Below are 15586 nucleotides of genomic sequence, written 5' to 3'. Positions count from 1 at the left end.
ATAATTTATTCAGATAAACCTTAAGAACTCTCTCAGGCACCACAATATATTAGTGGCAAGTGCCACAAGATGGTCTTTCATCACTTCAAAACAGTGTATGATTGACAATAAACTCAGAAATAAATACTATCAGGATTAAGAACTGCATTTAACTTGTATATAGTTTTGAAAAAAAAATAAAAACACCCAAACCCCTTTGGACTGCTAAGAAACAATCTTTGACAACTGTCATAATTAAAAACATTACTGGCTGAAGTAACACAATTCAGCAGTGTATTTTCATCATAACTGTGCATCTTGAAGTCTTAGTATCCACTTCTGTGGAAGTATTAGTATCTTCCACAGACGTTTGTGATGATACCACAGAACACAATAAAAACAGCGACTTGGTTTCAGTTCCTGTTTTCCTGGTAACAATATTAAATGATTTTTTAAATTTAGCTTTAATACAGGTATCCACTATTGGTTTTCAGAGATCTCATCACAGGATATTAACCTTCTGGGGAGAGGGATATGTTTTCCTCAGGATTCATGCTTTTTTGTTGGTTTATCAAAGTAAGGAGTGTTGTCTTGTAGCAGATCTTTCCTGGGTACGAGCACTGTAACAGAAAAAAATCCCTCTAAGAATATAATCTTATGGAAAATACTATTTAAAATTTGAAAGTTGTTTTTACATTTACAAACAAAAATCAGGTTACTACAATAAGAATCTGAACTTCTGGAAATGTATACCGAGCAGCATCATGGGATCTACCCAAGACAAAATTATATTGAAATTTCTACCTTCTGTTGGTCAGAATATTGCCTTCCCCTTTTTCTTTTTAGAGCACTGAAAATATTTTAATACCGTTAAGAAAACATAAAAAATGATACAGTGTTGCAGTAGCTTTTAGTGAGAGAGGTAATGGCAGTTTTATCATGCCCAAGTCAGAATATGTGTGCTCCAACAGTTCCAGAAATGAATACTAAATTTGACTTAGCCCTCTCCCCCAAAGTCCTGGAATCTGATCTGTAATATTCACCTTGCCCTACCTGTTTTAGAGAACAACAACAAAAGAAAGTACCAAATGAAAATTACGGCCACTGTGTCGTCACACAGGTGTGGTGTGTTAAGGTTTGCCTAATTATATGCCATTCTAACCTCTTCCTGAATCTTAAGTTCTTGCCTTCTAGCTCTTCAGAAATCAGCTTTCCTTCCTCAGGAAGGGGAGGAGGTGTGTCATGTCTGATTTGCTCCAGCAGCAAAAATTAAAACACGAACACCTGAAATCCTAATGTTGTAATTTGACTGTGTCAGATGGCTGTGAAAGGTACAGTAAACCTGTAAAACTCTGTGTGTTTGTGCGGATGTGTGTGCAACGAGTAACATTCTGATCAAAGTGCACTGATATCCCACACCTTCTAAGAAAGAAAACTGATTTCTTTAAAGGCATGCTCCTTGCGCATCTGTGTACTAATACTGATGCATTTGATAAGTTTCTAAGAGCTTTAAGTAAAATTTCAATTGCATTTCTTTTACATCTGAGTAAATTTATAACAAAACGTCAACCTACACAACTAGAATAGGTACTCAAAACATAAATGCCAAAGAAAAACAGAACTGGATATAAAATACTGGAAGACAGAAGTCCAAAGAAAGACTGAAATAAGAATTTTTAACTTTCCTTTTCAAAGCTAAGTTTCAAACATACACTGGCAACACACCAAATCAAAATCACCAGGACATACTGCATGTGTGGTATATTACTAAATTGAAATCTCTTCTTGCATCACCCTAATCCAAAATGAAAATGAAATTCATAGAACAGAGGTACTTCTATACTACCAAGTAACTCACACTGAAACCTTTAAAAAAACAAAAGTAATTATTTGACTAACAAGCTCCTAATTGAAATTGTCTTCTCTTTAGTAAGAAAACTTCAGCTGATTTTCTTTGTCAAAGGCCTACACTATTATGTCTCATATTCTTTTTAAAGAATATCATTGGCTTGTGCACTGCTTCTATGACACCACAGAATAATTTCATTTAATTAGGAAAAATGTTTGCCTTACTAGTATTTGCTCTAAGACAAGTCCTTGGCTTTTTATTTCTGGTTATTAGTTATTTTGGAGATGCACGATTGAAAAAAAAGAAAAAAACAGTGGTAGCTAAATTGTATATTGTCAGCTATAATAAAAAATTTAGAGCCAAAAGATCGACAGTAACTCACTTAAGGAGTGAGTCGCAACAGCTTTCTGAAGCACTTTACCTAGTTTCTTTTTCCCCTGCTCCTTCATACAACATAGCAACTGATTCATCCCAAACCATTGTCCTCCCAAACCTAAAAGAAGCCTGAAGCAAGGACATTACACTAATTTAAATACAGCCCAAATGTAAGTATCTTACACTTTTTTCAAAATAGGCCACTAGATTTTCTACTACAGCAAAGTAAACCTTCACTTACAAAGTTTCCAAAACAAACACATAGCACCTGAGATGAAGAATAATAACAAGTAAACGTTCAACTGAGGTTGCTTATTTTTATTTGCCAACAAGCAGCAACTCAAGCAGCCACCTTAGGGTTGTACTTCTACTTTTTTTTTTAAATAAATCTGTCCCAAGCCTTTCATATGGTGATGATACCATAAAAGCAATGATACCATAAAAGATGATACCATAAAAGCAGTGATGGAGCTAACTGTAACTACTGGCACTTTAAAAGTTACCACAGAGTATTAAGGATCAAGAAGGTTGATTTTTGTTCTGCTAAAACTTCCTTAATCAAAGCTGTACTGAAATTGAATACCTAAGCAGACTCATATACCTACACATGCATTTCCTACAACAAAATTCCCAACAGAAACTGGCTCCTAGGTGCTAAAAAGTAAAGGAAAATGAGAGGATCCACTTGATTATTTTCATTATATAAATGCACAGACATGTGGAAGGGACACAGCCAGGACAGCTGACTGCAGCTGACTGAAGGGATATTCCACACCATTTGACATCTTGCTCAGCAATATAAACTGGTATAAGAAAGATGGGGAGACATTTGCAGTGATGGCATTTTTCTTCCCAAGTCAGTCACCGTTACACATGATGGAGCTCTGCGTTCCTGGAGATGGCTGAACAATGCCCGCCCATGGAAAGAAGTGAGTGAATTCCTTGTTTTGCTCTGCTTTCCTGTGTGGCTTTTGCTTTACCTGTTAAACTGTTTTCATTTTAGCCCATGAGTTTTCTCACTTTTAGTCTCCCAATTCGCTCTCCAGTTCTGGCTGTGCAGGGCTTAGCTGCCAGCTGGGATTAACCCATGAAAACATTCAGCCATAGATTCAACTGGAAGTTGAAATCCCACTTCCAACTTTTTTCCTCTTTTTAATCTTAAAAACAACTTTTCTTTACAAACAAGAAAGGATGAAAAACAGTAAGGCAAGATATTCAGCAAAATGGAGTAGCAGTGGAAAGCACACCTATTTATTTTTTATTTTTTAGATACATATACGTAATATATTAATTTAGTTACATATACAGAATATTATTTATTTTTTAGGTACAATTTCACACAGTAAACTGACCATGCTATTAACTATAAACTGCTATTAAAATATAGTGACAACTACCTCAACTCCCTAAAATTCTGAATTTCTGGAATTTTCTAATGGCATACTCTGTGCTACCAGCGACATTAATAAGAGCTATACCAGAATTGCTTAGTTCTTAGTGCTGTCTAATCAAAGCTGAATTCTTAGGAAAGATGCAAAAACTATAGGAGGCTGCTCAAAGAGTAACACTTCAGAATAATGTTATGTTACTAATCAATTTACCATGGTGGAAAGGTCTGTATATTCCTTCTGTAAGGAGATTCTCTTTTACTCTTTTACTACAGTATCAAGCTAAGCATCAAATTTGATTTTCTGCTTTTTTTTGTATTTTTAGTACCTTGCTCCTGGCCACTAAGATTTCTCATTGCTGTGACCTTTAAGAATTATTTATTGTGTAAATAAAAAATGACTTTTTTTTCTTGCATTAGCTTTGCATGTAAATTTCAACTTCATTGAACGCTCTTTGCATTTTAATAATAACAGGACAAGTAAGAATCCATTCTATCCATTTTTTATACTGTTCACTCTTATTCTATGAACTTCTACCATGATGCTCTGGATTTATTTTTCTAAGGATTCCTGACCCTTTAATTGGTGATTCACTATATTATCAAGACTAAGTATTTCTCACTTCAATATAAATTCCAAACATACACAAACCAGACATCTCTCAAATTGTGATGGCTGTTTCCAGAGCATTGTTATGCTCTTGCTGCAGTAAGATCAATTGCAGAGTGAGAAGCAAAGCTAAGACTTATTCAAAATGGACACAGAAAAAAAAAAAGGATGGGCAAAACACTGCATAATGACATCCTCTGCATTCGTAAGTAGGTCAAATGCACCCTTGTATAGATGCGCTCCAGATTTTTTGCTGCAGGACATTTTCCTGGCCAGTACTGCACTCTGAATGAACTCCTTCTTCCCCAAAAACCTCTTTGCCAGAAGTCTGTAAAATTAGGCAGGGGCAATTCTATCCTTTTTTGTTTATGGGTATTTAAAAGGAGACAACATTAAAACTCTGTTACTGTCAAAACAGACAATCAGCAATACTCTGCGCCTTTGTCTGCTGAGTCAAGTAATTTCACTGTAAAAGGGTATCAGGCTGGTCAGAGAAGATCTCACCTTTGTAAATCCTTGCTATTCTACTCCCCATTCCCATTCTGTTCTTAGAACATTTGGAAGCAGCTTCCAGGTATTTCTTAAGGACCTTTCCAGAGATCGAGGTGAGGCTGACCAGTTTCCTAGATCCTCCCTCTCGACTTTCTTGAAGAGAGACATTTGCTTTCTTCCAGACCTCAGGCAACTCCCCTAATCACCATGACATTTCAAAGATGGCTTGAGAGTGGCCTTGCACTGTGTCACGTCAGGTCCCATGAATTTGTCTATGCCCTCTGTGTTCAAATATTCCTTGCCTTTTCCTCATCTACCAAAAGTAAGTCATTCTTGCTCCAGTGGTCTCAGGCCCATGATTTGTGAAGGCAAACCTTTGCAGTAAAGGCTGAGGTGAAAGTAGGAGCACCTCAGACTCTTCTGTGTCCCTCATTACCAGTTTCCCTGACCTATTCAGCTGTGGGCTCACATTTTCCCTCCTCTCCCTTCTGATGCCGACATACCTATAGAAGTTGTTCTTGCTGTCATTCACCTTCCTTGCCCAGATCAGCTCTAGGTGGGCTCTGGCTGGGCTCCTAACCCCATCCCTACACACTGACAAAAAGATAAATTAATATTTGAACACAAATTCATGTGACTTTTGCCAAGGAAGTTATGCCTCACAGTTCTTGATGGTGTTATTTGAACAGCTCTTGAGGGGCTGCCCAGGAGCTGCCCAACATGCTTGGATTCCCCAAGTCCCTCCGGGCATGTTTCTAAGAAAGCAACAGCCTTACTGTCACAGAAAGTCTTGCAAGTCACTGTTTAAACTGGAGGAGGTGAACAATAAATGAACAGGTCTCCCAACGGAGGGATGTCAAAAGTGGAGTTCTACAGGTACTTTTTGTCATCTGTGCTGTTCAAGGTATTTGTAAGTAACCTGGAAAAGGATGTTTTCTAATGATACTATCCTGAGTAAGTTCTTTAACAAAATGGCTTACTGTGAAGAACTGCAGGATAAGAGTTAGACTTAACAACATAACCCATAAAATGACAGACAAAATTACATGTAGAGACATGTAATGCATACAAGTGAAAAAAAAAAAAAAAAATCACCAACAAACCAACAAACCTAATTTTACAAAGAAAGTGACAAATTCAAAAATTAACTATAACCATTCAGATGAGTTTAGCGAATACAGGATTAATTTTGTAAAAATAAATAAATGTATGTATGCACAGCAGCCAAAAATGAAATTTAGAATTAGGAATGACTAGGAAACCAGTGGAGAATGAAACAGAAAACATCACTGTGCCATAAGTGTGTATATAAATGCCTGGTTTGCCCAGAGCTTGATGACGGTGCTCAGCTCTGATTGAGAGAGCAAGCTCCTAATCATCTTAAGGGAGGTACAGCAGAATTGAAAAGGGTGCAGAGAACAGCAACAGAATGACCACAAGCATTCACTTGTTCCAGAGACGCTGTTCCATGGGGGGGGGTAAAAAAAACAAAAAGGGGGCAATAAGGGGCTTAAAAACTCATGCTTGCTGAAAACGGATAGCAATTAAAGAGTAGGGTCAAATTCAAAACTACAGCAAGTGACTTCATAAAAAAAAGTGTAAATTCTTTGTGAAAGGTTCTTGGATGCAAGAAATTTGCACAGGTTGACAGAAGAAAGTTCATGAGAGAAACCCACTAAGGACAACTAGAACAGAAACCATTCCTGATGCATGAAGTGCTTCCATGTGTAAACAGCTGAAAGATGTAAAGTTTCACTTGCTCTGTTCCTCTCTTCTGCTGTCATCTGCCTAGGATCACTGTGGAAGACTCAACACTGGTCTAGCTAGATGAATCTTTAGTCTCGATCATAACGGCTGTTCTAAAGTTAAGTGCTTTATCAAATCTAAAACTGAAACAGTCACAGAGCTTTACAGACACCACTGAACAGAAGTGACATGAAAACAATGTACACAGATGAAGATTTCTTCTATCCTCTACCACACAGTTGTACGCTGAACTTACTGCTTCTCTTATGTTCGACAAGATAAAATAACTTCTAAACCAGGAATTGTAATTTCAGAATTTGAATTGTCAGAACAAGGTTTTGGAAAAGAACATTCAACCCTCAAAAAACCCTCCATGCTGTTCTATGGACAGTGTACATACTGCACTGGCTGATTTTCCTCAAAGAGCTTCTACCTGTTTGATAAAGCAAGCACCTACAGATACTGTGGGCACTACATCTAGATATACACTGACTGACTAGCCAGTACATGCATGCTGACCAGCTACATAACTGCTGTCACTCTTAATAGTTAAGGTGCCAAGTTAGAACTTCTTTCTCTCAATGAGGGCACTAAACGTAGTCACTGCCTCTTTCCTAGCAGCCTCTGTATCAAAATATTTGTGTAGAAACTGTGCCTTTGAAACCTCCACCAGGTAGAGACATTAGTCAACAGGCTTAAATTAATGGTTTGGGCAGAGAAATGACAGACAGACAGGCTTTTGCCCTCCCTATCCCTTCACTTAGTTTTCAAGTTCTCTATTTATTTGCTGAACTACAATGTTTTCAAACAACTTTTTAGCACACAGCTTTACTCACCTATTCTGTTGGAATCCGTGTGAACAGCCTGAATAACAGAAGTTCGAAGAATCACTTCAACATCTGAAGCTATTTTCAGAAGCTAGTAAAAGGGAAAAACAAAACAACAAACAATACAGAGTAATTTAACTGATATGTAATTATTTCTGAAAATGTTTTCCATACTAGACAGCTATTCATACAACAAAGCCAGTCAATTATATTATTCAGTTAGTTATGCACTACCTATACACAGCTTTTACTTTGGGGATCCTAGAATAACTTGTAAGTTGATATATAAGCTACCCTGACATACAGCACGAGAGAGGAAGAACGCTTCTGCTCTGTAACATACAGCAGTGTAAATTCTATTTACCAAATTAAAACTGCAAATGAATAAGGTAGAATGCAAGTACCAAAGAAAGTAACTAGTTTCCAGGGATCAAAGACATCAGTGAATGCCTCTGTAATACCTGACCAACCCTAGTGAAAGTGCAACCTACTTCTATTAACATTCCAGCTATTGAAATAAGGGCAAATTAGGGCAAAACATGACAGGAATTAAGAATACTGGGTTTTGCAGAGAAGTAGCATGGGAACAAGACATTACCTAAAGATTAGCAGTGGCATTTCCAACCCTAACTATTCTATGATTCTATTTGGCAAAAGACCTAAAGTTCTTTCCCTCATTAAGAAGATAAGCAGTAGCACCCTAGCGAGTTTATTTTTGAATGATTAAGAGAAGTCTAATATTTGTTTGCGTGATACCTGCATCAGTAAAAACTGAAATTGCACGAGTGAGACATTCTGGGAGACACAGTTACACTAGGAAGTGGCATGTATCAACAGAAATGGATCTTTGCAAAGGTTAGAGCTCACGACTGGACACCTAAACTGAGTTTCTTCACTCCACCTACCCCTTTTAAGAATTTGGACTAGCTAGCCTCCAGTTGCCCCTACTGAATATCCATCAGTAGTTAGGCTGTATGCTCTTGATTTTCCTGATTTCACTTCAGATTCACCTTAGAGGAATTCTGCCATTTCCTCTAAGACTGCTTCACAACACAAGCCAAATGCCAGGAATTAACTTCAGAGGCGCACTCCTGATCTGAATTAAACTGCTGTAGTCGGATCAGCTGCTACACCTCACATTTCAACAATACCGCAGACCAGTTACTCCTACCTCCTTAGGTCTACATACCTATTTGATGTCATATTAGACAGTGCAGCTTTCTGTTCTGGCAAACGAATGCATATTTGGTTGGTCAACATCCATTTTTTAGCTGCTGTCCAAAGCAGAATACTAACATCCCTGTTTTTATGCAAGCAAGCACCGAAATTCTCACAAGTCTAGTCTATTATTCAATTTTGTTCTTCTGCATCAGAGTCTATGTATTATATAAAGCTTCTATGATGTTCTAGAATTCTGTAGCTGTGATGGAAGTCCAGAAGTTCTTCCACTTGCACATTTAATCAAGATACCAGTTAACTCATATTAAAAAGTTACAAATGTGTATTTTGTTGGTTGCCATTCCTAACAAATATAGATCTAAAAACTACAGCAAGCACTTTTCCTGTAGACTTGTAACAAAAAGAACATACAATTTAACAGATCAGACACTGGGAACCCAAACACAAAAGTATCACTATAGGGGCCTGATGAGAAGCAGAAACACTAAAAGAGCCAACTAAATGCTCAGAACTATTTATGTTACTGCCCAGTGGCTCGTATGAGGCAAACATTTAGATTTACTTCTGCAAAGGACAGATGGAGGCACTTTCTTCCAACTAGTGCCCAATGACAATGTAAATACAGTCTATTAAAAGGCTGAATGTCACGGACTAAATTAATAACTGTGAATGGATGTTAAGAACTAAAATTATCTAAAAGACAAATTTCAATTCAGGTGTCAGTAAGTTTCAGAAAAATGACTCAACAAAAAGTGCTAAGATCATAATGGTGCAAAGAGAACTTACCTAGTGAGTTAACAGAACATTCTACTCCTTCTAATGTACCATGAGGAAAAAGCAACAAAAAAGCCCAATACCTCTCTATTACAATAGTCACAATCACTTGGTTGGTTTTTTGCCTCCCATGAAAGATGCCGCCTCATTTGTGATCAGGAGTCAAAATAATTTCTCATGCCTGCCAGTAACTGAGCAGATTATTAAATTTCTCTCTATCTTCCTGTGATTCCCTATACAACAAAGACTAGGTAAACTTAAGTGACCTTTACTGGCTCAGACAGATATTATGAGCAAAGCATACAAAATAGTCATGTGAAAATACATAAAACTTTTTTTTTCCTTAATTATAAGCATACTGAAATACCAGAAGACACTTTCTCATGCTGTGCTTTTATATGTACAAAACTCTGCAACATACTATTAATATAAATGGAGGTATCAATAAATTTCTAAACAAAGAACCACGTAAAAGCCTTTTCTGAACTCACCTGGCTCTCACAATGTCTCAAGAAGTACTTACACTGGTTTAGGGATCATGTAAGTATTCTTAAGCAAAGTGGAAAAAATCAACGAAACCAAGAAGTACCTCATTTATCTTCTCTTCAGATGTCTCATCTTGGTGATTTTTGAATTCTTCATTAATCTTTTGTCTTGCAGCTAAATAAAGTAAACAAACAAACAAACAAACAAAAAAGAGTGAACAAAAACTGTATCTTGTCTTAGTCACTACCTCAAAACTCACAATCCTAAATCCTTTATAGCACTTTCTGGGTGCACGCTGCCTGAATATTTTAAAATAAGTTTTCCACAGAATTCAGGTGATGTTATGCTTTAAGTTGACTGGTATTGGAATAAAATACGATTGCCTACCTAGCATTCTGAGCTTTAAAAACAGGAGACACTACTAAAAGCTGGTTTATTAAAAAAGCAGTATTTATCCCCTGAGGAGCAACCATACAGAAAGAGAATCAACTCAAATGCTTAGTACAGTTAAACATGCTTTGGCTGGACTCAAGAGAGGAATGTGAAAAAAAAAGACAAACAAAAAAAACCCAGGTAAAATAAAAAGCCCAGAAAGATCACCAAGGCTCCAAAAAAGAGATGGTTTCCTTATGAAATGTGGCATCAGTGCCTGAATCCAACAACTGTTTTTTTGTTTAAAATTAAAGGGTATCTAGGTATGGGCATACAAGTTTTCCCCACGATTAATTATAAAATATGAAAGGTATAACTTAAAGAAAGATTATGTTAAGAATTCTTTTCCTGTGAATTCAGAGAAGAAAGTTCCATGGAACGATAGGTAAGTGTGCACCACATGAAAAAGTTACTCACCTTCAAGGGCTCTCGTATCATTTTTAAAAACTTCTTGCCGGGTTCTGTGTAATGATTTAAAAAGTTTCAACACCTGTCAATACAACATCAATAGAATTAGCTTGTTTCCTAGCAGGATTCTTAGTTAAAATGAACATGTTGCAATTAAGGTGGTCTGGTTGACCACAGAGTCACAGAATGGTTTGGGCTGGAAGAATCCTTAAAGATCATCTAGTTCCAACCAATCTTTCATGTTCTTTCCATTTAGTACAGAATTAGATATGGAATTGGTATCCAAGATACTACTCCTCAATCTCTGATTACTTGTATTCAAAGCAGACATGAGGAAATACCCTAGACAGTTCTAGATGTTTCAAATTAAGCTAAGATGATAGAGTATTAGCACCACACTCCTAAATAATCATTTGCCATTACACAAATATAATCCTGCAAACACATTGACGCAAACATATTTATTGCGCCAATATCAAATAAACCCAACAGAAATCGGAGTAACTGTAAATGTCAAATAACCCAATTACAAAATATAAAAGCACAAATGCCTGAACTATTTTCACATTTACAAGCCAACATGAGAGAAGTACATTTCAAAAGGATCTAAAACCGTCTTTATAGAGACTTTTTATGTCTCTCTATAACACCTGGGCATAATCTTCCACAGGTAATGTGGCAAAAACAAAACAAAGCAAAGTCCCTAAATGTAAACTGCCAGATAAGCAAATAAAAATTTCCGTAAAAGCAAACATTAAAAAAAAAAAAAACTAGGATTTACAATGTAAAACTGACACGCATCACTATTTACATAAAGCAAAAGCCCCAAGAATCACAGCTCGTGGTTTTGGATGTTTATTCATTAGACTGTAATGAATTACAGAAATCCTCAAGTCCTTAACAGATTATTTTTGGAGTTTGCCAGAGACTGACAAGAATCCCTAACAAGCACCATAAAAAATAAAAAATTACTGATAACAAGGTACCTTTTGAAGTGTGTTTTGGCATATCTAGAAAGCACAATTCATGATAACCTTACATTGTTTTCTCACAATTAATATGCCAAAAATTTCTTAGAAGCATGCAGAGGAAACATACAGCTGTAACTGAGAAATGCCACCTTCTTTGTCAGCATGCTGTCAGCTGGAAATACAAACAAGACTGTCCTCTAAAAGGCCAGTAACATCCTGGCAGGGCCGTGAAAAGTGCTGCCTCTGCTTTAAATCTAGCAATGACAGAAACGGCAAGCTTCCCTGAAAGCTATTTCTCCCAACAGATGTAAGCACATATTTTAGGTTTTCAAGCTAAGTTCTCACCCTCTGCTCAGCTGGTCACTTGGCCACACCTTGAAATAATTCATCCAGAAGTGTACACGCACAGAAAGTGAGTTTTTAGGAAGAAGATGAAGGCACGAGAATAGGAAACTTTCCAGTTCAGTACTGCTTCTTTAACATAATGCTACCACAGCTTTAGTCTCAGTAAGGGACAACTTACAAACATGAACAAACTCCAACCTTGCTTCACCACATAGATTAGACCATGTCATAATATCTACTACAATTTATGATTTAGCATTGTGTTCAGTATATGCTACTGCATTACAGATCTTTCAGTGCATTCTCAATTGAGTTAAGGGTCTCATGAATGTTCAAGTGAAAAACTTTTGCCACTTCTAGAAGAATTAGTATGTAACTTGACAAGCAGTTAAATGAAGCTGAGGAGAGACATATGGAAGAGAACACAGAATCTGCTACCTCCTTTTCAGCTTGTGTCCTTGATAATTAGCAACTGAAGAGAATCGTGCTACCTCCTACTACAGCATTTCCTAAGTGGCTGAATCTGTAGTAAGACAACAGAATTAAAAGTCAGCAAACAATTTTCTTATTCTGTATATATATTTTAAGAGATTTGACTAAATTATTTGGACAGGATTTCTAACCCAGAATATTTTTGCCGTCTTTGTGAACTGTAAAGTTATTATCACAAATGGTTTTGAGTGCATGGTGAAACGTGAAGAAGTGGTTTATGGTTATTCTAAACCCTGATCAACTATTTTCAGGCATCTTCCTCTGCTACTTGCCTGTTTCTGCAAACCCCTCATATAAAGTTCTTCACCATACCAACCACAGAGATACATACATAAGATGACTTTGAAGCAGTATGTACTAATGTACTAATACTTTGAGGTCTACAGTCACCTAATGAAACACAGAACTTCCATAATACCTCAGTGTATTAGTCCTCCCAATACTAGGCTTCAGAACACGTCTGAAACAGGGGCTCAAGTGCCCCCAGAGGTACTCTAAGGTTGAAAGGTTCAAAGAATTCTGGTCTGCTTTTCTTCATTTTCCCTTCAGAATTTCATTCTCCTGACATATTTTAACCTCTACTTGATTGTCATCTCTCAACTTGTTTCCTTTTTCTACATCATCTTTTGCATACAAACCCCTTCTTTCTATTACCTAATCCTATGGCTTTCTTGCCCGGAAAGCCTCTGCTTTCTGAGGCTATAAATGCCAGGGGGAAAGTATTCCTACCCTCCGATGACATACTCTCTATATACGTAACCTGTGCATAGTCACTATTTACAGCCGAAGGCCGCAGATTTGCGGGGAACACCGCACGCCTCCCTGGAGCAGCGGCACTACCACCAGCTCCAGGCACCGCACGAAGGACAAACCCCCGCGATGGAGCCGGCTGTCGAGGGCAAGACCAGCGACTCTTCAGGGCACGAGTGACCCCGGCCTCACGCAGGGCGCCGGACAAACGGGCAAGAACAAAGTCGGCACCGCGAGCGCTTTAAGGAGGCAACGGAGGAGAAGGAGAGAAGTGGGAGGGAGGGAGCGAGCAGCCTGTACCACCACACCGGAGCAGGCCCTCCTCGTCCTTTTCCCATTGGCCCCGGCTCCACTTCCTCCGTGGCGATCCCCGAGCACCGGGAGCCGCGGGCAGGACGGGGCAGCACCGGCAGTGAACGGCCACCCCCGGACGAAGCCCCTGGCCGCGCATGCGCGCCGCGCTCACCTGCCGCCTGCTAGCCATGGCGACCGCCGTCCTGTTCCGGTCCGGACGAGCAGGGGAGAGGTGGGAGCGGAAGTGACGACCAAACAAGTGGCGCGTCCGCGCGTTGCGAGTGGTGGTCGTCGTCGCCATATTCCGGGCCGCTGATGCAGCCCGCGCCAGCCCCGGCTGCCGGAGCACTGCTGCTGATCTCCGGAGGGGTCCCCAGGCAGCAGGCAGCCTGCCCGCAGGCGCCTTTTCCGGCATGGGCTGCCGGCACAAGGTATTACACCTGCTTTTTCCGAGGAAGCATCTCAGTTTCAAACCAGAAAGGTGTCAGTGTGTGGCCAGCACGTGGTTTAACACTTCATGGTATTTCCTAGAAGCTCTTGGTTGCATTTAAACTCTTAATTCCCATCTGCCCTCCTGTACCTCCCACCTCTTTTTTCTCTAATGGTGATACTGATGTGAAGGGTTAACCGATGCAAGGAAGTTAGGGTTAAGGAATGATTTATTAGGGGCTGCAGCTGCTTGCTTAACATTTATTGTGCTTGCCAAAGCAGTATGGGAGGATGCAAGGCTATTGATAAAGAGGAAGGAACCTTAAGTTGGTTCCTGCTTTCTGGACCCCTAAACCGGCTGAAACCAGCTTTGCAGTTTGGACGGTGACCAACCAACCAGGGAGCATACACAACGACTACAGGTGAAAAGTTCAGGCCTGAGAAAGACTCGTTTACTTCATCTTGAGACCCTTGCCCATGACCACCAGGAGGCACTGCGCAAGCACAAAGGACCTTTCAGCTCATTATAATACAAAGCAGGGATAGGACATGAATATGTATAGATATATTGTGTAACCTAATGCATATGGAGTATTTTAGAGGATAAACATAGAGGAGAACAATGCTGGGATGTGCATGCCTTTGGAGGAGCAATCCCCCATGCGCCTCAGCACTGAATAGAGCATACCTACTTCACAACTTTAACGAGCTGTGGAGTCTATCCGCATATCAAAACCATTACCCTGTTTTTATGCCTACTGAAGTTGGTAGATAGGAATCCAGCATAAACTTCGGGTAAAATCAGACATGCTTCTTCAGGTGACCTAAAGAGGAGTTGCAGGTTTTGACACTAGAATTGCCTTTGATGGTAGGTGCTAGGGTCCACCCAGACTCACTGGCTCCTCACTTAAGGCACTTAGTGCCTTAGCGGTCTGCCCAACCTGTGGCCCAGGGCGCCACGTAAGCCTCCCAGGGCCTGCAATACTGCAGCAGGGCTGATCTCCAGCCCTGCCACTGCCTGAAGGGTGACCTGGCCCATGGGTGCACAGAGGTCACAACCATGGGTTTGCAGGAGTCTGTAAAACACAAGGATGTGAGGGTTTCTTCATCTAAATTTCTCTATTACAGTTTACCACAAAATAATCACTGCTAGCAACTGTGCTACCAGAAAAATCACCAGTAGTACCTATGATTAATAATGCAAATATATATGTATCTCAAGCTATTACACATCACTATCAGCAGCTGGTAATAGCAGTAGTCAGTCATGTAGCAACATTCAACAACTTGGAGTGAGAGCAAGTTTTGTCTAAAGATTTTAATGCAGGCGTTCATATATGTTTACTTTGTGACAAAGCTTGAGGGGAAATCAGATTGAATCTATTTTAACTATAAAGTTCAGAAAATGAAGCTTCATTGTTACTTCACTATTACTTGTTACTTTATTGTTACAATGTTAGTTCTCCCCCCCCCCGCTTTTTCATTTTGATCTATATATAATATTTCATTTTGCGTATATATATAAAAAAAATATTTACGAATACATGTCATGATGTGTTGTCCTCAGTGGATTAAGCCTGGTCATATTAACTGGTTTGTTTTATAGTGAGGAAATGGCTCATGTGTAGAAGGGATGACTCATCAAACTGCCCATGATCTCCCCTCTGCAAGAGCCATTCTGATACTAGCAGCGCATAACACCTAGCTCAGCCCATCCCCGATCTTGATGGGCCCCTCCAGCTCTGAAAGGCCTTGAATCAC

At 39.1% G+C, this 15586-nt stretch overlaps 1 protein-coding gene across 3 annotated transcripts; it reads right to left on the bottom strand.

The window, feature by feature from the left end:
• Nucleotides 1-424: 424 nt before the first annotated feature.
• On the bottom strand, nt 425-13663 carry LYRM7 (LYR motif containing 7). 3 transcript variants are annotated; one of them, XM_062609815.1, is made up of 5 exons: nt 13569-13663; nt 10554-10626; nt 9808-9878; nt 7275-7356; nt 425-599 (listed from the first exon to the last, which is right to left on the bottom strand). In XM_062609815.1, exons 1-5 carry the CDS (start codon nt 13584-13586, stop codon nt 523-525), a joined length of 321 nt encoding a protein of 106 aa, XP_062465799.1. In that variant the 5' UTR covers nt 13587-13663; the 3' UTR covers nt 425-522. The 3 variants fall into 3 exon arrangements, with proteins under 3 accessions (XP_062465799.1, XP_062465798.1, XP_062465797.1); XM_062609814.1 differs by lacking the exon at nt 425-599 and adding an exon at nt 1952-4845; XM_062609813.1 differs by lacking the exons at nt 425-599; nt 13569-13663 and adding exons at nt 1952-4845; nt 13411-13516.
• Nucleotides 13664-15586: the final 1923 nt, after the last annotated feature.

Source organism: Pezoporus occidentalis, unplaced genomic scaffold, assembly GCF_034315485.1.
Source record: "Pezoporus occidentalis ecotype Australia unplaced genomic scaffold, CSIRO_AGI_Poc_V1 ctg141, whole genome shotgun sequence".
Lineage (NCBI taxonomy): Eukaryota > Metazoa > Chordata > Aves > Psittaciformes > Psittacidae > Pezoporus > Pezoporus occidentalis.
This window is presented reverse-complemented; position numbering and strand designations above follow the sequence as displayed.